This window comes from Pseudochaenichthys georgianus, chromosome 4 (genome assembly GCF_902827115.2).
Source record: "Pseudochaenichthys georgianus chromosome 4, fPseGeo1.2, whole genome shotgun sequence".
Taxonomy (NCBI): domain Eukaryota; kingdom Metazoa; phylum Chordata; class Actinopteri; order Perciformes; family Channichthyidae; genus Pseudochaenichthys; species Pseudochaenichthys georgianus.
In genome coordinates this window covers 33,688,866-33,714,798 of record NC_047506.1, presented here as the reverse complement: position 1 = coordinate 33,714,798, position 25,933 = coordinate 33,688,866, and the positions used below count along the sequence as shown (strand labels likewise).

Below are 25,933 nucleotides of genomic sequence, written 5' to 3'. Positions count from 1 at the left end.
CAGAGGGGCTACGACCTCCATTTTCAAACTGATGCACCAGAATTAAGCTTTATATAGAGCAGAATAATGATGGGAGAAATAGTCTTTTTAATAAGTGTAGGTTTGCAGAGAGGGCCACACTCAAGGCTGCAGAGTCAGGATTAATGCAGCAGGCAGGAATCATTTAGAGAGGAAACACTCAATTCTATTGATTTCAACAAACGGCTTCACACAAACTTATACACATACAAGTTGATCGACTGTATTCCATTCAATTTGTATTTACAAGTACGTTTATTTCATTTTGTTGATACTTCTCTGGTTGAAAGAGACTTTTTAAATTCAACAAAATCTGTACAATACTGATGGTATTAAGAAATGAGTAACAATATTTTTGTAATACTTTTTTTTGTATCAATTAATCAGCCAATATTTTGAAACTTACTATACTATGACTATTTCAATCAGGAGTGACTTCATTTTTGTTTAAAGAACATTTATTGTCACATGCCATATGATAAATGTTAAGTCTTTAGCGATTAGACCCCGATCCTGAAATCGTATGATGCTGAAGATCTGGATTTGATGAGGAGATGGGATGAAGAGGGGATGTGATGAGGTCTTTGGATTAGCTCTCCTGGCACTGGATGAAAACCTGAAATCACAGCTGACTGCAGGAGAGAGGAGAACCATTTTAAAGTTTGGCTCCAGTACGATGATTGGCTGCTGAGATTGATTCATATCTTTGACAAACTATGCAAGGTCGTTTTTCAGTCAGTATACTAAGTCAGTAGTTTTAGTATACTATGTTAAAATATATTTTTAAAAAGGCATGGCATAGCATGACACAAATATTAGAAAAACTGACAAAAAATATCATAGTATATGATTTTGAAAAGTTATAGTATGTTAACATTTTCAGACAAAACAATGTAGTTCAGTATTTTGAAATGTTGCAAAATAACGACACTGTGTATAGTATTCTGATTTATGCAAAAATACGACACAGTATATCAAATATATTCAAAAGACAAAATAGTATAGTATGTTGAAAAATTAAAAACGACATAGAAATATATGTCGAAAATATGCAATAAAATGACAAAGTATAGTATGTCGATTTTACTGAAAATAAACCATAATATAGTATGTAAAAAATATGCAAACAAGCAACATAATATCACGAAAAATAGGAAATAACGTATAAGTATGTCGGAAATATGAAAATGAGGACATTAGCCCTTTCATTCATGAACTATGAAAACCTCAGTCAGGATTTTTTTACCAAGTGTTATTATTGTTCTTGGGGCATGAAAAACAAGATTTGAACTCTAGTTTTTTTTAATCTAGTTTTTTCAAATGGATTTTTATATGTCCACTCAGGTTAGGTGATGTACATTTTGAAAAAATTATAAATAAAGATGTGCAAACTTAAAATTACATTATATTAACATAAGTATATTGATTTACGGCCCAATAAGATATTGCAGATGAAGTATTTTCAAGAATAACCAGGGCCAGGGGCCAATTTGAGGCCCCACGCACAGTTATTTGATGAGTGCTAGTGGAGCCTCGCAGCGGCGAAACCATGCCGCGCCACCCTAATTGCGCCAAGCGCATAGGTGCGTCTCAGATGAGGCCCCCCTTCGCAAGTTGTGGCCCCCTCCACAAGGTGAGGCCCCACAAAGTCTGCATGATCTGCCTGTAGGGAGGGACGGCCCTGTGAACAACAGCAGCAGTACCAGTATGAATTGTAGTTGCAATATAGCCAGTGATGCATGACGTCCACTGTAGTGGACAGGTGGTTAATTATGATTTCCTGCAAACATAAAATCAATACTTTGATAATTTATGAATGATATGATTCCTTAGTTGTTACTTGATGTCACCACCTTTTTTATACCTGCAGGGGACGCTTTTCATAAAAGGATTGGCAATATATAGATGGGTGACTTGGTCCATGTGGCTTTCTGTCGTCCATCTTGGTTTAGAGAAATGTATCATGCACTTACACTGATTTGGCACTGAGTAGCAGTGTGTGGGATGATGCAATAGGGTCCTATGTAGTGGCTGATGGTGCAACTATGCAAAACAATGCATATACAAGAAAACACCTTTTGAATAGCTGTCCACTGTAGTGATCTATGAAAGGGTTAAAGAATGTCGAAAATGTGAAAAAAGTGACATAGTATGTCGAAATATGTAAGAAAAACGACATAGTATGTTGAACGTATGTCGAATTATCTGAAAAACACACATTATAGTTACTATATTGTGTATTTTTATTTTAAAACCACAAATGTCGAAATCTTCAGAAAAAATGAAATAGCAGAATATGTTGAAAAACTACGGAGCCCCTAAAGGGACATGAAAAAAAAAAAAAAAAACAGAGGGAGAAAAAAAAAGTCAGGATAACGGGTTAGTATCTCGTGCGCACGAGAAACGAATCCGTTATCCTGACTTTATTTTTTTTTGAGAAAGTTACCGATGCACCAAGGAGGAAGTTGAACACGAGACAACCATGTCATTGCAGACTGTTATGTTTACGTGGGGAAATGACAGTGCATACATTATTTGAGATATATTTTGAAGTCAGACTTAATTGTATGGACATTTCGGCTAGGGGTGTAGAGCTATTGGTTTAAGCACCGGATTGGCAAAAAACAGGAGAGTCTGTAAACCAGTCTGCTTTGATCTAAGAATTAATGTCCGTGACTCTCAGAGTACCTGCTGCCCGCAGCTGTCACACACACACACACACACACACACACACACACACACACACACACACACACACACACACACACACACACACACACACACACACACACACACACACACACGCGCGCACACACACACACACACACACACACACACACACACACACACACACACACACACACACACACACACACACACACACACACACAGCCAGTGGCGGACTGGCCATCGGGACGTTCGGGACGATTCCCATTGGGCCGGTACCGAAGTGGGCCGCCCGTTGACAGTTTACGTGGGCTGGGCTGGGTGCGAGTCCCGGCCTGATTTTTAGTCCCAGTCCGCCCATGATCTATAGCTGTTCAATGAATGTAAACACAGTGTAGGCGGTGCGTAAAAGCTCTTTGAGCGCTGGTTCTGCTCTTCTCTGAGTTACACCTCCCGCTGCCTCCTGGAGTGACCACACACCCCTGGCCGAAATGTCCTTAAAATGAAGTCTAAGTACGATATATATCTCAAATAATGTATGCACTGTCATTTCCCCACGTAAACATAACAGTCTGCAATGACATGGTTGTCTCGTGCTCCACTTCCTCCTTGGTGGTAACTTTCTCAAAAAAAAATAAAGTCAGGATAACGGATTCGTTTCTCGTGCGCACGAGATACTAACCCGTTATCCTGACTTTTTTTTTTCTCCGTTTTTTTTTTTTTTTTCTTCATGTCCCTTTAGGGGCTCCGTAAAAAACAACAAATGATGGTATGTCGAATTATGAAAAACATACTTTACTATTTTTTTTCTCCTGAAAATTCAACATACTGTCATTTTTTCAGATATTTTCGACATATACGATGTCGTTGTTTTTCATAATTCGACATACTATACTTTATCGTTTTCTTTCGTAATTCGACAATCATCAAAATAAAATACAAACACTCAGTTTTTTTGTATTTGAACAAAATATTTTCTTTATTCTGCAAGAGCACTGAATATGGTGGAGCTCCACTGATAAACGTACATGAGTTCAGCTCATAAACAAATGGAGAATCTACAACCAACAAACTATTGCAACCAATACGAGAAAGTAAAGTGAACCGTGATTGGCCGAAACTGTTTCAAAGAGAAAATACCAAGAGATTGCGTAGCAGTTATGGCAGAGGGTAACACTGAGAAAGAGACCAATAACAGGTAATCAGCTGGGGGAGGATTATCACCATGTCTGTTTGTGGTAAAATGTGAAAATCAGAGTTTAGTCATTTTGCTAATTGGTTTTGAAAAATAGGACACTGTCTCAAGATTTGAAATGTTGAGTTGGTGATCATCTTTAAGATTAAAGTCATCAGGAAATCTTTTAACAAAGACAAATATATTCAAGGCTAAATGTTCTCAAACATTATTGTCTCCTGATTTGCCAACCTTAGACAAACATTTATATAAAGCTACCAGACATCGGAATTAAAATAACATTTTTTATTTGTTATCTTTGGTCTCTCTCCCAGTATTACCATTTAATAGCATTTTACAACTGACACAATAAAAACGGGAACTTGCTTCAGCTGTAAGCAGTGATGTTAAATTAGTTTTATCAAATTCAGATCTGAATACACCATAAACAGTCAGATAACAGTTGTTTTTCAAAGACATATTTTTTTACAATTTTCTTTTAATACACAACAAAAACAACAGTCAAGAGTACCAAATATGCATGCCGGATCTGTACGTATGTCAAAAAGGGGTAAAAGAGGTTTTGGGGATGGGAAGGTGGGGGTGTCATACACACTTTTAAAAAAATCTTTTTTTCTTTTTTTAAAGTTGTAGTTTTTTTAAAAGTTCTTTATTTTCATATATATAAGAAGCTGTTACTCCTCGAAGCTGTGCTGGGTACTGTGATCAGATAAGCAGTGGTAAGAACAACACGACTCCTCGCAGAGAATCAAACATATTCAAACCTGGCTGCAAATAAAACTTTGCAGAACTGCTTTAGGGCGCGTAGTAGTATTGGTAGTAATAACTGTGGTAGAGAAACAACAGACAGATTTTAACAGTCCTGGCATGGAAGTGAGTATTAACACTCACAATAAAAATAAAGGTAACATTAGACTTATTGTACCTTTTTGTCACAGAGACCGCACCTTTGTTTGAATGTACCTTTATATTCTCAGAAGTGAACCTAAGCCTATTTCCTGGAGTTATTTGAGTTAGAGTTGAGTTTTCCAAAGTGAAAATCCAACTAAACAGTCTGTAAAAGAAAACTTGACAAAACAGATATTTTGGTTTGTCCAAAAACGTTCCTAAACTGCTTGTCTCCCTGCCTTAGTACTACTACGAGCGAACCCCTGCCCATTCAGAAACACCTGCGGGGTCGATGCACCTGAGGTAAATCATGGCCCCTCTATCACGAACCCCTGGTTGACAGAAAAGGGAATATTGCATGTTGTGTGGAGTGAGTTACAAAGGAAAATGGTCCTGCAGAAACCTCAGATCTGTAAGTGTTAAATGTATCATTATACAAAACGGAAAAAACTTATTTTGTTCCTGTTGACCTTCCGTATCTCCTGTAGCAATTCTAATTCTGTGGGAAACACTGGCATTACAACAAAACTAAATCTGAAAACCCCCACAAACTACTTTGTTCACGAGATTTCTGCAGGACATTTTCAACCCAGAAATAGAAAATATTCAGATGGCAAACCAAGCTAAACTCCAGCTATGGTCATCATGTGCAAAAATATGAAGTAGCATGAGTGACAAAGATGTGACTTTTGGTTTTTTTTTTCTTCTAAATCCTTAACAGAAGTCCGTTTATACCAACGACACATCAACGGAAGAGTGCAGATCAAGTTAAATCTGATAGATTTTTACATTGGGACATCAAGGACTCTAAAGATGGATCCTTCCTGACGTGTCACAAAAAGTACCTGTTTAAACTATTTTTAACACAAAATGAACAGATCAACCAACAATCCTAGCTAGCTGTACGGGACACTCATTCACACAACATGGTTTTATCTTCTGAGTTGTGATAATATCAAGGCAATGGAGATAAAAACTTCACTGAAACATCCATTTCCAATGATGGACAACTGAGGGGTTTAACAGGAACTGAAATCTTTGGTCTTAATGTTTTTTTGGGGGGGGGTGAAAACAGTCAAAGAACAGCGACAACAACTCAAAACGACCCTTAAAACTGTATTATCTTTCTATATATGATGGATACAACATCTCCGTGTAAATGTGACTCCTGATGAAAATGCAGATATCACATGTAAATATTAACACAAGTCTCTTGTAGATGATAAGGTGTGCAATTTCAGACAAGCCCTCTGTGAAGGAAAAGATCCGAACATATCTCTGAGAAGTTTCAAAAAAGCGCCTCTTTCCCTCCTAAATTAGCTCTACGTTTGCCTGTAACCAATACTGTACATCTGTCATAAAACTCTAAAAACCTTGGCCCTGCTCACCATAAAACAAAAGGGAACTCTTCGTTATTTCTTTCTTTAATAAATGTATATTTTCATATAAAGACATTCAACAGTGAGCAATGCAATATAGTTCAAGTAATAAAGTTAGGGTTTTGTGTTCAACCCGAAACAAAATCTGTTAATAACAAAAAAAACATGAGACTGTGTGGTGATGGGGGGGAAAGGAGAGATTATGACATCCTTTTGGTGATGATGCTGTGTCTAAGCTACGGTAAGCAACGAGGGACAAGTCTCCTGAAGTGCGGACACTACAAAAACCAAAGTCGTGGGGAACTAGCTTAATCGACTGAGAGTGATTTAAGTATCAATGCTGAAAAAAACCCTGATTTGTTTATTGATTTTTTTATATAGCTGGCTTTGTTGTATGGTCGTTTCTACGGTAAACTTGTAACACCTGAGGGTAAATGACCAGAAACGTTGTGAAGGAGACGTTAGAAGTCTGCCAAATCGAACAGGCATGCATTTTCGATAGCACCTCTAGCGTTATGATCATCTTCTTGTAAGCATGATTTCTGGTGCTTCGAAAATACCAAGAAAAAAAAGAAAAAAGCTTTGGACCCAGACTGATCCTGTTTGTACATTCAAGATTATATCAACAATCCCTGCCTTGTTGTCCCCTGTTAGTCCAACAGGAAGAACAAAGACCGCCATCACTGGTCGACAGCAACAGATACAACACGCCAAAAAAGGCTGGGTCCCAATTCGGAGGCATATACAACTGAAATGGGACACAGCCGACACCTCCCACATCCTTTATGCTGCGACTGTCCAACAGTGTTGACACCGTCTTTGTTCTTCCAAACCTGCTTTAGCTTTCTACTTGGAAGGTAGAACGGGACCTCTGGGCCGGCATCAATTAAACCAAATTTGGCCTGTTCTCAAAATCAAAACAGTTTGATACTTCAATTCAGTTCTAGCCTGTTTACACTGCTTTCACAAAGTGAAGCTTATTTTAATATAACTTTGTTTTTCCATTTATATTTTAGGAACTTGCAAGTTATGTCCATTCGAACATCTGTCTCTTTAGTAATGGAACTATGGAACATTTGGAAAGATAATACCAAAATAATTGGAATGCTCCATTTCCATATGTAAACTTCAGTTTCTTTAAAAAGACAAACCGATGTTGCCAATTGTGCTTCTGTTAATGCATGGATTAGAGGAAGTAGTGATGGAATGTAATGGCTAACCATTCTTTAAAACACAAGATAATTATCTGGAATACTTGTGTAATCCTAGGTGACTAAAACTAACTGATTTTTTACGCCAAATATTCAACATTTTCTAAAAAGGCTTTGCATTATTTTGTAGGTCTACATGACAGGACAGTAGTCTGAGAACAGGCCAAATCGGATGAATCCTGCCGGCTTTAGGGACACCCAGTCTGATTCGGGAGAGACCGCTTACTATCAATGGCTTTCAGGTCCACAAACCTTGCCTCCCCCAACTCATCTACCTAATGTGAGCTGACTTTATCAAGTGTGTGGGGGTAGATAACGGTGATACCGTCATGGGTTACTACTGTTGAGGAGCACAGACGGGGGTGTAGATAAACATGTGGTGGGTACAACCAAGGTTGTATCATTCACTCACAATGACTCCTCTGCAGATACTCAAACAATGGCCCTCTTCCTACAACCTGATACGCTCCTGCAGACGTACCTGTGTGTGTAGCCCATACACTCCGCTTATCATACTGTGAAAAAGACTGCAAACAACCAGAGGGGAGGGTGCTCTGTCTGACTTTGTAACCAGTCTTTTGTAAGATTCCTTTGCTAGACCCAAACAAAAACGTTATCCTGTGAAAAAAGAAAACGGGGTCGATGTATCAGCGCCCTTACTCGCTAGCTTTTCATTCTATGAATAGCTGCAGATTATCAGACTGTCCGGGGAACCAGCGCTGACCCTGGTTCAAAAGATACCTCTCCAAAACAAAAACAGCCAATGGGTGGGCATTATTTTCGTCCCAACAGCCAATCAGTAACAGCAAATTTCAAATTTCAAGGAAAAATAGAATGCAACTGGGTTGTGTTTTTCTCTTCAGTTTTTGAAGATATTTATTTATTGTGTGATGCTTTTTAGTCTTTGACAGAAAATGCTTCCACTGGTTGTAAAGACAAGCACCGGCAATAGGTTCTGAGTTTAAAAAACAAAATTGTCACAAAATAAAAAAAAGAGGAAATGGAGAAGTCAGACAGAATTTCCATCCAAAAGCTTCACTGTGCACTTTGATTATCTCTCGGACCCTAGTGCGCCGCTCTGCTGGACTTCATAAACACAACGCTAGATTGCACGTTCTTTCAAGTTTTCAGTTTTTTTCTTATAAAGCCTGCGCCTTTAGCTCGAGACATCGCCTCCGTCTACCTGCTCTCTGTCTTGCAGACAAAGTTTTTTTTATCAAAGCTTATTATTTCTGAAGGTTTTTAACAAAAACACAAACAGTCCCAGTTTTTTAAACCCATAGTCGTTAGCATATATTCATGTAAGTATCTTTCACTCTCTTTTTAAACCACACATAAAATTGGTTTCAGGTTCACTGGTCCTTCATGCTTTCAAAAAGATGATTTTGGTGAAACGGACCATTTTAACCTTTTATTTTCTGGTTTAAGTGTAGTAACATTTGTGACCTCAGCACTCAAGCCGTGAGTTGGTAGAAAATAATGAATTTGAAAAAACTATTACACTGAGTTACGCATATTTTCTCTATTAATTATTGACTTTTGAGTCTATAAAATGTCAGTAAATTGCTTAAAAACGGTCAAAAAGCAGTAAATACTGAAAACTGAGAAATAACTATACTATTCGAACAGGTCCAGAATGCTGAGGTCACACATGGGACTTGTTTAAGTGCTTCATTCTTGACCATCTGTATTTACAGAAGGTCCTGGCTTTCTCTGTTTACGTACCATTTGGTTTTCCAAAAAAAGGCTATTTGGTGCACAAGCACGTGGCCCAAAACTCGGTTTTTATGTGTGGTCTCAAACACACCATTCGTTTGCTTTTCTTCACTTCTTTCACCATTCACAAAAAGAAAAGAAAAAACTTAAAGAAACACACACAAGCTGACTCTTTGCCCTCCCCCTCCCTCTCCACACCAACTTTGGTCTCTGGTTCTGATCTGTGACATTGCCATGTACACATTGGCAAGAAATAACGGAAAAAATCAACTATGTTCCAGCAAAGCAGAAATAATACAAAAGAACCCCTCTACAGTTAGTATAAAAGCAAGCCTTTTGTCCTTCTTTAAGACTTCAAAACTATGTTTTGTCACGTATGCCCCACCCTCCCCCTCCCCCTAAACCCTTCAGCAGCAGTCTACATGGAGGAACACTTCATAAAACCAAGTGTCCGTTGTCTCGTTATGCTACATTATATTTGCTTTTTTCGTACGGAGAGGGACAGGACAGATACTTGACATCGTCTCCTCTTGCATTTACCACAAACAAAGCTATGAGAAACAAAAGGAAACGACTCCAGAAACAAACAAAAAGGTTGCAATATAATCATCTGAGGAGCAAACTAAAACAAAAATAACGGGAGAAACTAAACAAAATGGGGTTTTGGGAATGTTTTGTTGTCGCCTTCGTAGTCGTTCGCGTAGTTTCTGGTAAAAAGTCTGAGCTGGACTGTAGGTAGCAGCGGGGTCAAACTGAAACTCTGAAGTCTCCTACTCCGTTTCCTTCCTTCAGTCGCTTATTTATTTGTTTTTCACATTCACAAACATTTAAAACTTCCTTGTGCAAATCAAGCAGTCTTTAGAAAGAATGCCCTCCGAAATAGTTCTTGTAAAAATATATAACTCCAAGGTGGCTGACGTGTGTTGCAGCAAGTGTTTCATTTGTTTCTATCTTTACGGGGTCTGGTGTTGGGGTTGCTTTGTATTTCAACCAATCCCCCTCCCTCCCTCCCTCCCTTGTTCCTTCCTTCACTCACTCTCCCCGTTCTCCCTTCCCCAGGAGGGGGTTGGTTTATTGTCTATGTGGGGGTTGTGGCCAGGTGGGTGGGGTTCATCTGCGTCCGGAGGGCATCTGTGCGTAGACGGGGTATGCGAGGCGCACGTTGAGCGAGTCGTTGTGCTGCACCAGCGAGGTCTGGTGGTAGTGGAGCACCAGGTCCTTCAGGCTGCTGTACAGGTTGTAGGGCTCCGCGAAGCCGAAGCCCCGCGGCGTGCTGTAGATGACGCAGTGCTTCACCTCACCTTCCACACTGAGGACAGAGAAGAAGGGTTCAATCACGCTGGTCAGGAAGTAGTTAGCTAGAACGTCCTTCGTACATTCCCCAGAAAAATGTCACATTTTATTTACATAAAATACTTTATCCAATCCTTTGCATTTGATTGGACGGCTTACAAGTAGGCGGGCTCAGAATGTGGCTTCACCCATGATGGATGTTGTGGTATTTTTGGTTAGTAGAGGCTTACATAAGCACACCCAGTATGCTTATGTATTATTGAATAGGTGCAAACATGTTCAAAGTTAATGTTGTTTTTCATTTTATCTCAGCTTTAATTAATTCAGGAGTTTTGTGTAGTTAAAACGTAATTCTTTCAAACTAATGTGGTTACATTTAAAAAAGCTGTTATTTTAATATATTTTTATATTTATTATATATATATATAATATTTTCCATCTGCATTTCAGGAAATCATAAAATTGCTAGAAAGAAAATGCCAAAAGAGACTGACCAAAATAGTACAGTTTGTTAACAAATTACATATAAAATGGCGATTGTTTATTTGGTAGTCTAATGATAGATTGATTGTAATTGGCTGTTAGTGTAAATGTATTTTATTCACTGAACAATGAAGCATCTCTTTTTTCTGTTATATATCAACTGTAAAAAAGTCCTTTTAGGCTAACTGTTATTAATGGCCGGCTAACCAAACATCTACGCAGGAAAACAGTAATTCATACACATCTATTGCACTTCTATACTCAAAATGTATATAAGAGTGGAAATAGTTTGGACATTGCACATGAATAAAGGCACGTATACCCACTTTACAGAGCAGGCGTAGCAGCCCTTTTTGCTGCTCTCCCGGATGAGGAATGCTCCGTCCGGCTTCCCGATGAGCAGATCCTCTGACTGAGTCCTGTTCAGGTCCCCGACGAACCAGCTCTTCTCATCGTAGTGAGGCAAGTTCTCGTCCTCCTCGGTCACAAAGTAGCCTCTGCAGCCGCACAGGAAAAGATCAACGGTAAACACGGGGCACTTTGCCACAGAGAAATAATGTCATATTTGGGTACAAATAGGTATAGATTATATTAGCCATTGCTCTGCCCACAGACATATGTACAGTAACCGTGTTAACCACTTTTTGGCAGCGGAAAGGCAGTAAAAGTTGAGACTCACTCGTCAGTGTTTTCGTTCTTGATTCCAAGCCAGTCGTTAATTTGTTTCTGACGAACTCCTTTGTGATTGAGCCAGCTACAGAGAGAGAAGAGAGAGAGAGGGGGAACCATTACTACAACAACAAGGATCAGTTTAAAACCCTACATCTTTTACACCATTGTTTATGAGGCAGTGAACACAAATTAAATTGGCAAGTTTCTGACAGTTAAAAGCCAGCATTGGTGAAATAAAGCAGGACATCTCTTGGCTTTCAGTAACAGGAAGTAACAAGTTCCTAATTGCGCTGCGTGTCAGTCACAGAACATCAGGGTCTTTTTAGACTGAGGGGATATTAAACTGGTATCTACCTCTTAAGTATTTAACATGATTAACGGCTTGATTTGTATGACATTTCAGGGATTTCTGTGGATAAACCAAAAACCCAAGTTTTGGTTAGCATTTATGTTCATGAAAAAACTGAAATGAAACACTTTGAAAGTATATTTTCTATATATTTCAGTCCGTCTGCCTGCTTTACTTATAATAATAATGTGTTGTGCACTTACACAAGATACTGGTCTCTGATCTTGCGGAGCTGTATGAGGTCGGGCTTCAGGCTGTTCATCTTCTTGTCCGTCTCCCGGTTGTCCATGGCTTGTGTCTTCAGGTCCTGCTCCAGCCGCACCTTGCTGTCGTGGATCTCCCCTAGCCGGGACTTGAGCTTCTCGTAGTTCATCATGATCCTCTCGATCTCCTTGTCGTTGCCTTCGCGGCGGAAGCGCTCGATGTAGTCCTTGCTGTAGCGCTCCTGCGTTTGGCACTGCTCCTCGAAGATCTTGATGGTCTCATTGAAGGCTTCGATGGCCGTTCGCTTCATCTGGATCTCCTGATGGATGGAGGGAAGGAGGTAAGTTAGAGGACATGACAGGAAATAGGAGTTTATTTTCTGTAAAAACCAAAAAAGTTCATTTATAATTCAAAAACCTGCTTACCTGTGACATCTTGGTGTATTCTTCGTACAGTCTGTCGTACTCTTTGCTCTTCTCTTGGTACTGAATGTGGTATTCCTGCAGCTTCTTCCCCACGGCGTCAATATTATCCTCCTTTACCAGCTGGTCCTGAGGGATAGAACAACAAATAGTAAGCGTTAGAATCAAGAAAAAGCAAAAGGCAGCATACATAAGTGTTAGACATTCAAGAATGCAGAGCTATTTGTACTTCGGGACAAAGTCCATATGCATGTGTTGCTCCCTTCACCCCTGATTCTGCTTAGCGAGGGTGACTCCTGAGCAGGCTCGTTAATTAACCACCCACAATGCCCTGGGTGTATGGCAACACGGTGCACACGCTCTGAGATATTTCACCGCTCTGAGTAATGACTCGCCTGCAGAACGAGTGGAACGAGGGGAGGAAGGGAATAAATGCAACCGCGGCCCTTTGACACCGCAGATGTGTGCAATTATTTAGGGAGCGTGGCACGGGGGCCGGCAAACGGGGGCCGGCAAACGGGGCAATATTTCAGTGAGCGGAGGTTTTGCTGCTGCTGCAGTTTGGAGTGGAAACACCCAACTCCAGACACAGGGCACAGGGAAGTTAGGTGATTGAAAAGGTGTTTTAAAATTAGTAGCAATTACTAGAAAGTGGGATTTCTGCTTCCAATTTGAAAACTTTACAAATTACTCCAATATGAGTCCGTAATTTGATCACGGATTCTAACACACCCAAACTACCCTTAAATAGTAATAACTACAGTTTACCAGGTTGTACAGCTTGAAAAGACACCTTAACCAAAAATATCAAGGACCCTTTAATAGCACATCAAAAATTGCAGTTGCGAAAAATAAAATGTCTGTGTATAAAGTCATGACGAATACACAAGGTGTGGTACATATTTGATGTGTGCTGACCTGCTGGAACCGGGAGATGGGGTACATGAGTTTGACGTCCAGCTTGGTGTTGTACTGAGCCAGGGACTCGTGTCTGTAGTGAATGATGAGATCCACCACTGAGCTGAACGTCAGCGGGTCGGAGAAGCCGTATTTCCCGTCCCGGTGGTAGATCTTTATCAGCTTGTTGTTGCCCCCCTTCCTAAACCAGACAGAACAAAACATTTAGAGTGAAGAATGCATCAAGAAACTGATGATTCCCCCCAATATTCACACTCAAACAACCCCTAGTTCAGACTCAGTGGGCGATTTGTTCCAATTTACCAGGATGCTGCGTAGGCTAAAATGCTTCTCAACACATGATTTCCCTCAATCTGGATGTCTGCATTAAAGTGGAGCAGAATAAGTCATCTACCACTCCTTCCAGCCTCCGTTAATCCCCCTGTGGTTTTAAACACAGTGCATTCATGACTGGTACAAACTGCACAAAAACACCCACCAACATCTGGCCTATGTGTGTAAATGGAAAGGTTGCAGTCGCCATTCATTCCTGGGACAATTCATGTATTTGCCCACTGTCATTGGGAAATGAACCTATTGCCTATTTTAGTGGGCTTTCATGTTGAAAAATAGCTGCAGATATGACCTATTTTTGGTGGGAACAAAGGGCCTTACCTCAGTGTGAGCGTGTAATCTCCCTGCATCTTTGTGGAAGCGTCCCGCACCAGGAAAGTGCCATCAGGCATGTCTCTGAGCTTATCATTCACTTCCTCCCTGAAGACAAATGAAAAAAATACATAGAGTGAGTTGGTTGAGTGATCCGTGTACAGATGGTGTTCATTTGAAAGGTCTGCCTTCAATTATCAGTGGCAGGCGATGGGGATTTCCCCCCCGCAGCCACACACCTCAAACTGAACGGTGTGTCAATTAGATGATGTCGGGAGTGACTGGAAGGACAGGTCCCAGCCAACAGTGTCTCTCTGCTCTGTGTGTATGTGTGTGTGTGTGTGTGTGTGTGTGTGTGTGTGTGTGTGTGTGTGTGTGTGTGTGTGTGTGTGTGTGTGTGTGTGTGTGTGTGTGTGTGTGTGTGTGTGTGTGTGTGTGTGTGTGTGTGTAAAAACGGTGGCAGACTGGCTGTCTGCGCTGTAGGTGGAGTTATGTGTGGATTGTGGTTGAGAGCTAACCTGCACTTATGAAGGTAAGACGGTGACAATAGCGTGAGACTCAGCAGCTTCATGATTGTAACTTAAGAAAACAGAACATTTATGAAAAGGATTTCTGCTCAACTCTTATGAAACAGGTATATTTGATGGCAAACATCTGGGAATGTAACTGTATACTGAATACTACATAAACCTGAGGAGCTCTTGATTTGAGCTCTCTGTCGAAATAGATTTGTATTGTGTGTATTCTTCATTGTTTCTGGCCAAGCTACTGCTATAAATAATGAACTGTCTTTAACTGTAATGGGGTAATAAACTCACCAATTCCTGTCCATCTCTATAAGTTAGTTTCATAAATATGAATACTTGTATATTAAGATAGTTGTGGGTGGGACCACATTTCATACCTGAATCACACACCAAATGTACAAGCTTTCCCACATAAAACCAAAAGTAGAGCAATTTGAGACCAGATTTTTGCTTTTCTTTTTTTATATTTATTGAATGATACTTGTTTTTTGACGAGGATCTGCAACAATAGGCCAAGCAGATGTACTGCCTACCTTAAACACAGTATGTTAGTGTGTGAGGGTTACCTGGATATGTCTCCCCAGTACCACTCGGCTTCCTGCAGCGAGCCTCCTGCTCCTACATCCTTGGTGCCATTGGTGCTGCCCCCAACCCCCCCCACTGAGGAGGGCTGCTGTGGCTTTGCTGGTTTTGGAGGAAGAGCTGGAGGAGAGGAAGAGAGGACATGTTATTAGTGAGAAAGACTGTACACATTACAGCCACCTATATATTACTGCAGATGGAGTCAAGGCGAAGCATTGTTACATTACTCACATATTTCATTACTTTAGAGCTTCGCTACACAAACACCAGACATAGAGATCTTTCTGCACACCTGTTATATGCAAATCACAACATAGGAGCTGTTTTATATCCACACATAAATGCAGCAGCGGGGCAGTTGGTGACCCCATTGTTATTAATCACAAAGGCAAACAGTGGCATGACAAATACAGCCCATACATCATCACAGTAATTATTGAGTCATAAACCACTTGCAATACACACTCAGGCAAAGTGAAAGCTATGGGCTGCATGGAGGACATTTTGAGGAAGAAAGTGTGTAACAACTGCCAGGACTCTTGTTTTCACACAATTTCTCCTGCCTTTGAACTCGTCCTCCCACTGAGCTGCAGGAGGGAAGCCCCCTGTTCATACGCTGTGGTTGATTATGTAAGACATCTGACAGAAACTTGACTTTTACTTTCTGCTTTGCACCCAGCGCTCTTTCCATGACTGATGCCCTTCATTTTATAAAACTTTCAACAGTTAGGGTTGATTCCTTATCAAATAAATAATCAAATACATGTGCAACAGAGTGTGCCTTTTAAGAAGCAATTTGAGAAATACTGTGAAGAACATTGCGTAAGTATCGTTATTACAGTTATTTTACCTGCCTGTGTTTAGACATTTGGGGATTTTAGCCTTTGCAGACCATGCACCAAAAACAATATAACACACGACAGGAAAGGCAGAACCCCAACAAGCATAATGGGGCCCCTCACAATGAAATGCCTTCCGTTTGTCTTTTATGTGGATTGAAGCTACAGACTGCACCTTTAAGTTTGGGCAATGATAACAAAGCCGGAGCAGCGTTCAAATAGTCTGAAGGTGAATTCAAACTGACTGAATGCTAACAAACAGAGAACTGGCTGCAAAGTTCTTAGCCAAACAGTGTAACCCACAATGCCAACACACACACCCCACGGGTTTTCAGAAGTCTCCAGGCACACACTGTTTGGGTTTTTAAAAAGGGAAAGTCCGCTGATGAAAGCACCCTGAAATGCCACCGAAGGACAGGGGAATTCCCACAATGCACAGAGGCAGAGCTGAATAAGGCCAGACAAATATGATGTCAGTGTATGTGCAGGCAGCACGGTCATTACTCACTGTCCCGATAAGTTGCAACCTTTTCACATCGTTAGTGTGCCCCCCCCCAGACTCTACTGTAACATGGGGTAAGAATTATGTTGTCTTTGAATGAACAAATAAAATAAATTATTCTGGAAATGTATTTAAATCAAAAGCTGTTTAAAATCATTTTGGCCACTTGGGGGCAGTGGAACAAACAATCTGACAGGTGATACATTATTATTATTATTATGTCCAAAACAAAACAAAAACAGCTGCTACTTCCACGTGTTTCTGAGAACAGACATACATTATTTATGCCAATAAAGTTTTATAGAGGCATGATTGTATCCATTTGATAAATGTTAAGTCAATTATTTACTTTTTAATTTTTTTTTAATCTCTGGTTTGTTTGCATTAATTATCCAATATAAACAAATGTAACCTGTCTGAGATCTGAGGCAAATTAAAAAGGCTTCTATAGCCACTAGGGGGCTACAAAACTTGGTTGGTCCCCTTTGTCACAAAGGACATTTTCTGGAGTTGTTTGACATATTTTGATTTCCATAAAGGAGCTTTTTAGCTCACCTTCCCCTTTGTTACCGGTCATTCTACACCTGTGTCCGTGCAGCAGTGTGTGTTGCAGAGCAGAAGAACAGCCGGAGACCTTTTGCAAACTTCATGCTGAGGAGATCTCATCAAAGCAGGTTGGAGGGCGAATGAAATAATAATAGGTAGAAACGCACACAGCAGACGAGCTTCAGTTCAGAGGAATGTGTAGCACAGCTGCTGCTCGGTTTCCTCTCCTGTTCTCTTTGTTCTTTTCCTACCCTGCTGTCCTTCTCCCTTTTTCCTCTCTCACTTTGGGACTCCTCACTCCTTCCCTCCCTCCCTCCCTCCCTCCCTCCCTCCCTCCTCTTTCACATAACCACGGCAGTCAGTCAGTTACAGAAGCCTAAGCTGTCATTCTGCAGCTGCACTGTTCCCCTCCGTCAGCATTTAATATACACACACACACACACACACACACACACACACACACACACACACACACACACACACACACACACACACACACACACACACACACACACACACACACACACGTCTAAGAATAGACAGAGTAAAAGTCCACTTTATATTAAATAAAAGCACGTGCACTATTTAAACATTTCAGGAAAAAATAAAAAAAGGTAACAAAGTGAAACACTGCTCCTATATAACTGAAAGACACTGTTGTGTGTGTGTGTGTGTGTGTGTGTGTGTGTGTGTGTGTGTGTGTGTGTGTGTGTGTGTGTGTCCAAGTGTGGAAGTACATGGACCACACAAAGGATGGTATCGTAAAAAGGACAATAGGCTAATCTATCTATTAGCAATTAATTAAATCTTAATAATCTTAAATGAGCTAAATTCATTTAATAAAAATAATATCAAATTTACAATAGGAAAAAAAGGAGCAAATCCGCACACAAGTAAGAACCTAAAACGAGTAAAAACATGTATCATAATACCCGATAAATGCTTGTGTATATGTTATTGAAACCATCGTAAGGATTGTCTTCACTAACCCAGTCAGCACTACAATGAGAAACAGGACCACACACACACACACACACACACACACACACACACACACACACACACACACACACACACACACACACACACACACACACACACACACACCCCTTTGTTGCACAGGTCCATTGGAAACTTATAGCATTAAGGTCCCCACTCTGCAACACCTAGAGAGGCAAACCCTGTGCTCTTTAAAACATCTTTCCTGCACAGAACAAGTCAAATTAACTAATGACAACCATCCTACCACAGAGGACGGACCCTGAACATGTCACACATTATGAAAATGTTTCTTATTAAACAACTGTATCACTTTTAAGTCTATAAAACAAACGGTCAGTCACAAGTGCTGCATAAAACAGCGAGAGGGACGATGAACAAAGGCGACCGTCAGCGCAGCCTCCCTCCCCTCCTTACTCCCCCCTCCCCCTCACCAGACAAAGGAGCAATGCTCAGCCACACACACACACACACACACACACACACACACACACACACACACACACACACACACACACACACACACACACACACACACACACACACACAGCGATATCACTTGTCACCACACATGCAGGGAGAAACCACAGCTCTCCTGAACAATGACTGTCAGCACGGACTGACACACACGCATGACAAACACTCACACTTGACACAAACACAAAGCATCAATGCTGCCCGCGGTCATCCTTTGGGGATGCTATCAAAAATAATGCAAGTGCACACAGCTGATCAGTGAGCACAGTAACAAAGGTCTTTTCTGCAACAAGAGTTTACACTCTAAGAAATGACTGCACACATTGCAAAATCAAAAAAACTCAAACGCATGTGGCATGAACACAGCCTGCTCCTCAACCTGTATCCAAAACTTCACAACTGGGCAGAGGAGGGAGCTGCAGGTGGTGTGTGTGTGTGTGTGTGTGTGTGTGTGTGTGTGTGTGTGTGTGTGTGTGTGTGTGTGTGTGTGTGTGTGTGTGTGTGTGTGTGTGTGTGTGTGTGTGTGTGTGTGTGTGTGTGTGTGTGTGTGTGTGTGTGTGTGTGTGTGAGCCTCTACAGTATGGGGGTGTGTTTCAGCGTCACGGCTGTGAAAGCACGCACATGCACCCCACACACATGGACAAGCTTAAGAGCTTAAGACTTCAATCTGAGTCCACATGTCTGCAACAGTAGACATGCATTTTGAATATTAACTGTAAGAAAAGTGTCATCATTTCCCCAGCTTTTAATCATTTGTGAGATTAACGGTCGAAAATCTTAAAATATATTATATTGACAATGTATAAAATCGTTAACTGGTCACATTTTAGGAGGTGGAATCACATCATTTCTGGCATGTGTGCTTCATAGGTAGTTGCGTGGGTAAGCTTACAGTTGCAGGACTCTTGAGTACAAAAGCCCACGAAGCAACAGAGTAAGAATAGAGACAAACACAGACACTCCATTTAGGTCATGTGCTGCAAGAAGAATCAAAGAAGAGGGGGCAGCAAAAACATTAAAAAAAAGGAGAACATATTTATTTGTCAACAAAGAAAAAAAGTGCTAAACTAGTAGAAAATGCTTATAATTGTACAAACTGGATCAGGAAGTGAAGTCTGAGGCTTAAAGGAAAGACATGGTGATGAACTGAGAGAAGACACAAAGAAGAAAACAGCCACCAAAAGACTAAATCAGCCTCTTACCGTCCTCAACCATCGTACTCTCCGTTAGCTGCATGCTGTCACCCGTCTCTCAGCTGTTTCTCTCCTCTCTTCTTCTCTCTCTCTCTCTAACTCACTCTCTCTCTCTATTGCTCTCTTCTCCTCCTCCTCCTCATCCTCCTAATCCTCCTCCTCCTCCACCGCCACCTCCTCCTCCTGCTCTCTGCTCAGTCAGACTGAAGAAAAGAGCAGAGCGAGGCTGATCCTAAAAGACAGGCGACACGCTAACTAATCCCTGCAAGGAGGCCCGCCCCCTCCGCCAATCAGGAGGCGGCATGGGGGGCGTGACCTCACCAGAGGAAGAAAGGAAGAAAGGAGGGGAGGTGGAGTTATCCGAGGGTAATATCAATTCCTTCTGGGACACCACACACTCGTACACACAGCAGTATCGAGCGCTAAATCAACAGGTTGTCTCCTATTGAACAGTGCGACTGACGGATGAATGTGCCTTTCAGAGACTCACGTATTCACAGTTAATGTGAGGCACTGTTATGCTGTAAAACACAACTAAATGCACAGGAAGGTCTGCAAAATACAAAACATTCCATTGTTGATATATATTTCATCTATCACTCTGATAGATAGCAAAATGCTCATCAAAGTCCAAGATGCAGTCTTCAAATGTCTGACCAACAGTCGGAACATGTACAGATATTCTACTTGTAATAATATTAGGACAAAGAGAAGCTGCACATCCTCCAGTTTAAGAAGCCACGACATTGTGGTGAACACCTTCCCCTGAGAACTCCACCATTTCACTCAGCAGCTGTACCACTTTAACCTGAGACAAAACAAACCTTTCAATATATGTGACAATGAGCAGGCTTTGGATTTGAGTAGGAACACGATGATGACCCTGATTAAAGGCTCTGATAACCCAGCGACACATATATGGACATATAGTACATCGCATAGGGGCCACGGGTTAATCCCACCCTCCAGATGATTACACTCTGAATGTAAAGAGGCTTTGACATTTCCACTGTGAATGCCCTTTATATCAACAGCAGCAGGTCTATACTGCTGCTTATCCAGATCAAAGAACAAAGCAAAGTATAAGCCTTTTGCAAATCAAAGATGTTCTGCTTTGTTGCCCAGGTAGCCTTTTCTGATTATGCTATGCACTTGACTGCTTGATACAATTGAAACAAATATGTTCCCCCTCTGCAGGTGAGCACACTCATGGAGAAAAATCTATTATAATCTGGCCCTACAGACAAATGCAGGGCTGGTTGATCACAATTTGAACAATTACATGTTTTCCAATATATATCACAATATTACATCTTCACATATTTAAATTGATGGTCAATCAAAAATGAAATTATTTGCAAAACTAATTTCACTTTGCGCCAAATCCATAATATATACCATTTATTGTTCAATTCAACATAATATGATCATACCATCATAGACAAAGGACCCTATCTAGCCATTCATTGTATGCCAACACTAAGAAGAGGCAGTTTTGGTGCATATATGTGAGTGTTGCATCATAATGGCTTGCATCATCACATCTCACAAAATCAAATGCAGACATTATGTCAAATGTATAAAGAGCCATATTAGGGCAAATGTCAAGACTGTGCAAGTTGCTTTTCATGCTGTGTGGATGTTTATAGAAACGACCTGGAATTTGCTTTAAATTGGCCAAGACATGCCAAAAAAACTGTGGTTTGGTCCTTTAACTATAACATCCCACCCATTCTCCATTGAATGATGAGACTCAGCGCACCACACATCCACTAAGTTGCCAGTGGAAACGCAGGCTTTGCCCTTCCCCTAGGGGGGCAGTGGCACTCCACCTGTGCTAATCATCCTGCACACAAAGGCCTCACACACACACACACACACACACACACACACACACACACACACACACACACACACACACACACACACACACACACCGAGGCTTTCACGTTTCGATTCCAGTCTAACACATATTCTAATGAACATCGGTGGGACGCTATAGTCTTCCATTCTCCCCTACTTCTCGTAACCCTTTATCATCCTTTCTTCCTAATGTGTCCCACTTCCTCCTCCTCATTCAGCCTCCCCGTCACCCACTCTTTGCCTCCTTCTCCCGTAACCGTAGCTCTTCAGAATGCATGCCAGTTAAGCCAAGACAAAGACACAGTTTGCATATGTTGAGGCGCAGACAAGCTGATGCTTGGTTATATATGTGGGCAACAAAAAGATCCAGACAGGATGAGCTCATTCCGGAAAATGGGGTGACACACAAAAAAGCAGATTGCGAAACACCGCAGGTATGAGTAACAGCAAAAGTCCATCTGCATTTTCAATTAATTCTGCTTTTTTACAAATGCCAAGTACACCTTATTTGTGTACATGCGTCTTTGCTGACTGCATTGTTCACATCATGAAATGAGCCCAAATGCTCCGCTAAGCTTGGACAACATTAGCAGATTTTCAACAGTCTTTTCCAGCCACGACAATGACCCCATGTATGCGTGAATGAATGGCTCCAGGCACTATATAAGGCAAGGGCCAGCAGCAGCGGCGGCGGCGGCAGCAGCGGCGGCGGCGGCTGCAGCGGCGGCAGCAGCAGCAGCAGCAGCAGCAGCAGCAGCAGCAGCAGCAGCAGCAGCAGCAGCAAAGTATGTGAATCACCAGCAAAGAGCAAGTGTGTTGCATTCACATGCCCGGACGTGTTGGGTTGAGGAGCACAGTCCATTCACTCTACTGTAGCTCCAACACAATGATCGTCAAATGGAGATAGAGTGACCAAGACAAAGAATTGGTCTTTTGTTCAGCCAAGGGGAAAAAGGAGGAGTTGACTTGTAATGTGCAGAAAGTGGAGATATTGCACCACTTCACTCCAACATACCTCAAATTGAGGAATCAACATTGCACAAGGATGCAATAACCTACTAAAAATGTATCTGCAGTGATATTTTCCCACATTTACGGACACACACTTCACATAAAGTGAAATTACATTGTATATGTAGTTTAAATTCTCTGCAATCTGATGGTCGTACATCGTTGATAAAGCATCTTAACCTAAGAGGCTTTTCTTTTTTTGTTGATATCATCTCAGCAACGATAAGACATAATACTGCACTTTATGGTGGCTGCATAATATACTGTACATCTCAATAGAATCATGGGGTGAGTGAAAGGAGGAGGGATACAAAAAAGGGGACAGAGCTACTGGGCAAACTGCATTCAACAGCGCCTCCTGGAAACAACGTCCCACATCTGCGCCATGATCCATTCAGCGCACCGAGGGGAGAAGAGAGGGGGGCTGGGAGTCAAATGACACTGGCAAAATTGCCGAGGAATGAATGCATGGAGGAATGAATGAAACGTATTAAATTGCGGGGAGACAGTTTGCTAGAAAGGGGCACAGCGACCTATAAATGCGAGTCAGTGAGCGATGTTATGGTTATGAAACGCTCGGGACGTTTTATTCCCAGTTGTGTTCATTCTCCCGGTCCCTGTCTACTCTCCGTGTCCCATCCCCCCTTCCCTGTAGTCGAGACCGGGTAGAGCTAATTTCAGGATGATCCGAATAGAGCCTTTTCATAAAGACTTTGATTGTGGAGTAATATCAGATTTACATTTGCAAGTAGTTGCAACACTTAACTGCCGGGTTAAGAGGAGAAAATTCGGGTACAATTAATTGAGATGCTATTTTTTGCATTTTAGTCCAAAATGATTTGCAGTGCGATGTCTGCCATCTTAACTATTCATTTATCGTGTCATTTTATATGCAGATGGTTTGAAGAGTAGTTAGGCTGCCAATGCACAGAATACATGGGACTGTTGTCTCCGAATGAGTCTTAGTGCAGGTTTGAATAGCTGCAGCTGATGTTACTGTGTGACAGCAGGAATAAGCAGACATGTATAATGGAGCATTTATCATGTAACCGGTGCCTATTAGAGCAGGACAGATGGAGTCAATTGTGTTCAAAGCGTTGTCATTGGTACCGGAAACTGAATTTTAAGTCAAATTTAAAGACAAAAGTGTTTCTTTCAAGCTCAAGTTACCTGCTTATTTACTAGAACAAAAAGGGAATATGCTAGGCGACTGTGGCAACATTGAGGCACTGCCAAAAAGTAATGTACAAAATATATCACTTTAAAAGGAGCAGACGTATGTAAAATCCCTCAGGAAAATCGACCCAAATGTCGTGAAGTACTGTTAGAGCAGCACCAGGATGTACGCTTTAAAAAAACTTTTCACCAATTTGAACAGGCACCAAACCAAACACAGCACCTCCTCTACTCTCATGCAAGCCCCAGCCCAACATCCAGTCCGATATTAGCTTCTGTTGCCCGGCGCAGGCCTGCTTACCTGGCGGTTGGTCCATTTCCAGATAAAATATCAGCTCTGTGGAGTAGGGCATCATCACGTCCCTCCAGTCTCCTTCCTCATCGCCTTTTTCCGACGTCCAGACTGTATTATACATTGCTTTCGTGTGGCTTAACCTGACAATCTTTCTCCACAAAAAGGAAAAAAAGCGTATAAAATGCGAACTGGTGACAAAAACAAACTGACGTATTAATAAAAACACTTGATTAGATAGGCTAATCTATCTACTTGAAAGTCTTCTATCTGAATTCCTGCTTCAGACTTGAATAAATAGACGAACTGTGTACAGCAAGCACCGGGCTGTGACTGCTCCCTCCGACATAATAATAGTGTTATTAACTTGGGGCTCTTCATGAATGCCCTGTATACGTATATGTTTATATAAAAGCGTCCTTTAAACGGTGGGAAAGTAGATGCCAGCTCTACATTTCAGTCCCCTCTCCTTCTTCTCCGCTGGTATCGCCGGCTTACTAGCTTCATTTTAAGAAGAGCACTGACGGAGGAGGCTGGCAGAGGATGACAACGGCTGGGACAAACCACTGCGCCACGGTTTACAGGGGGGGATGTAATTTATCTTACTGTAACACACACAAACTTAATATGAATAGATCCTTTACGCAATACACATTAGCAGAATCTCGCTTAACATTACTTTGCGTCTTAAATTATGCGTACATTATAACACTCACCCATTCTGCCTTTGTTATATTAAAACTATGTACACCTAGTGGATCGCCTTTTTTTTTATCCCAGGCCTAACGCTGATCAAGCCTCTGTGCGCAAACTCAGGCGGCTGCATCTGAAAGCCAATAGGGAAATTACTTCAGCCTCTGAAGAGCAACTTACAAATTCAGTGGTTTTCCAGTGAGATCCTCACCTTCCCACTGACTGGCTGTATGTCACTTCAAACTACTGACTGCTGCAACCACTTTGGAATGTGACATAACTACATGAATAAGGAGCAACCACACATTCTTAAAGGACCTTGGCAGTGTTTGTGCATGTTATAACCTTAGCCCATGTATTACAAATTATATATTCTTATGTTTTCCAAAAGCAGACCTATTTATTTTACATGTATGAATGTGCTTTCTTTCACCATAAAACTAAGCCAACAATAAAGGTATACTTACTAAGTATATTGTATAATGTATGACAGCCTGATCTTCTTCCTTTTCACCATAGAGCTCAAAACTATTAAATACACAACAATGAGCCACACTGTTGCATTGGGTGACATGTATTACATTACCATGAATCAGTTCCGCAAACATCCTCTCGCTGCACTTCACACTGGAGCACCAAATGTGGATTTATTGGACACTGAAAATAGTCCCCAACCAATGCACTGACAGTACCCAGCTGTTTTAGGAAATTACTGAGAAAATAAACCAAACATTTACTCAACCTTCAAAAGGAACCAATGGGATAATTGGCAATGACCTAATGTGTTTTAAATGATCATTGTATGGAAATGCAGTGAAGACTTTCCATCTGAAGCAGCATTTGTATGAAAAGTGACAATGGAATACACAAGCCAAGCAAGTTTCAAGTTGATTTCCATAAAATATTGCAATTACTTCAAACAATGGCAGACTAAAAGGTAGGGACAACACATTAAAAAAACTCCAATCACTACAATGTTGTTTAGGAAAATGGTCAATGTAGGGAGAAGACATACAATGAGACAGAGACTGAGGTTATAGATTGTGACTGTAGGTTGTTCCTCAAGTTTACACACCCACGGCTACCCTTGTGTGACTTGCGTGACACTAAACCCTTGCCTGCTCAAGGCAAGGTAATGACAAATGTATTAAACTATCATATGATAAAAATTAA

General features: G+C 41.2%; 1 protein-coding gene across 2 annotated transcripts; it reads right to left on the bottom strand.

The window, feature by feature from the left end:
• Positions 1-3,642: 3,642 nt before the first annotated feature.
• Positions 3,643-24,561, bottom strand: LOC117445092 (phosphatidylinositol 3-kinase regulatory subunit gamma-like). 2 transcript variants are annotated; one of them, XM_034080499.2, is made up of 9 exons: positions 24,077-24,561; positions 15,154-15,289; positions 14,070-14,168; positions 13,416-13,596; positions 12,501-12,626; positions 12,075-12,394; positions 11,530-11,604; positions 11,177-11,347; positions 3,643-10,383 (listed from the first exon to the last, which is right to left on the bottom strand). In XM_034080499.2, the coding sequence occupies exons 1-9, from the start codon at positions 24,189-24,191 to the stop codon at positions 10,185-10,187; spliced, it is 1,422 nt and encodes a 473-aa protein (XP_033936390.1). In that variant the 5' UTR covers positions 24,192-24,561; the 3' UTR covers positions 3,643-10,184. The 2 variants fall into 2 exon arrangements, with proteins under 2 accessions (XP_033936390.1, XP_033936391.1); XM_034080500.2 differs by lacking the exon at positions 24,077-24,561 and adding an exon at positions 19,735-19,878.
• Positions 24,562-25,933: the final 1,372 nt, after the last annotated feature.

Coding starts and splice junctions, on each gene's coding strand:
- LOC117445092 (XM_034080499.2), bottom strand. CDS start 24,191: ATGTATAATACAGTCTGGACGTCGGAAAAAGGCGATGAGGAAGGAGAC. Junction 15,290..24,076: donor GGAAATGGACCAACCGCCAG/GTAAGCAGGCCT, acceptor CCTCTCCTCCAG/CTCTTCCTCCAAAACCAGCA. Junction 14,169..15,153: donor TACTGGGGAGACATATCCAG/GTAACCCTCACA, acceptor ATTTGTCTTCAG/GGAGGAAGTGAATGATAAGC.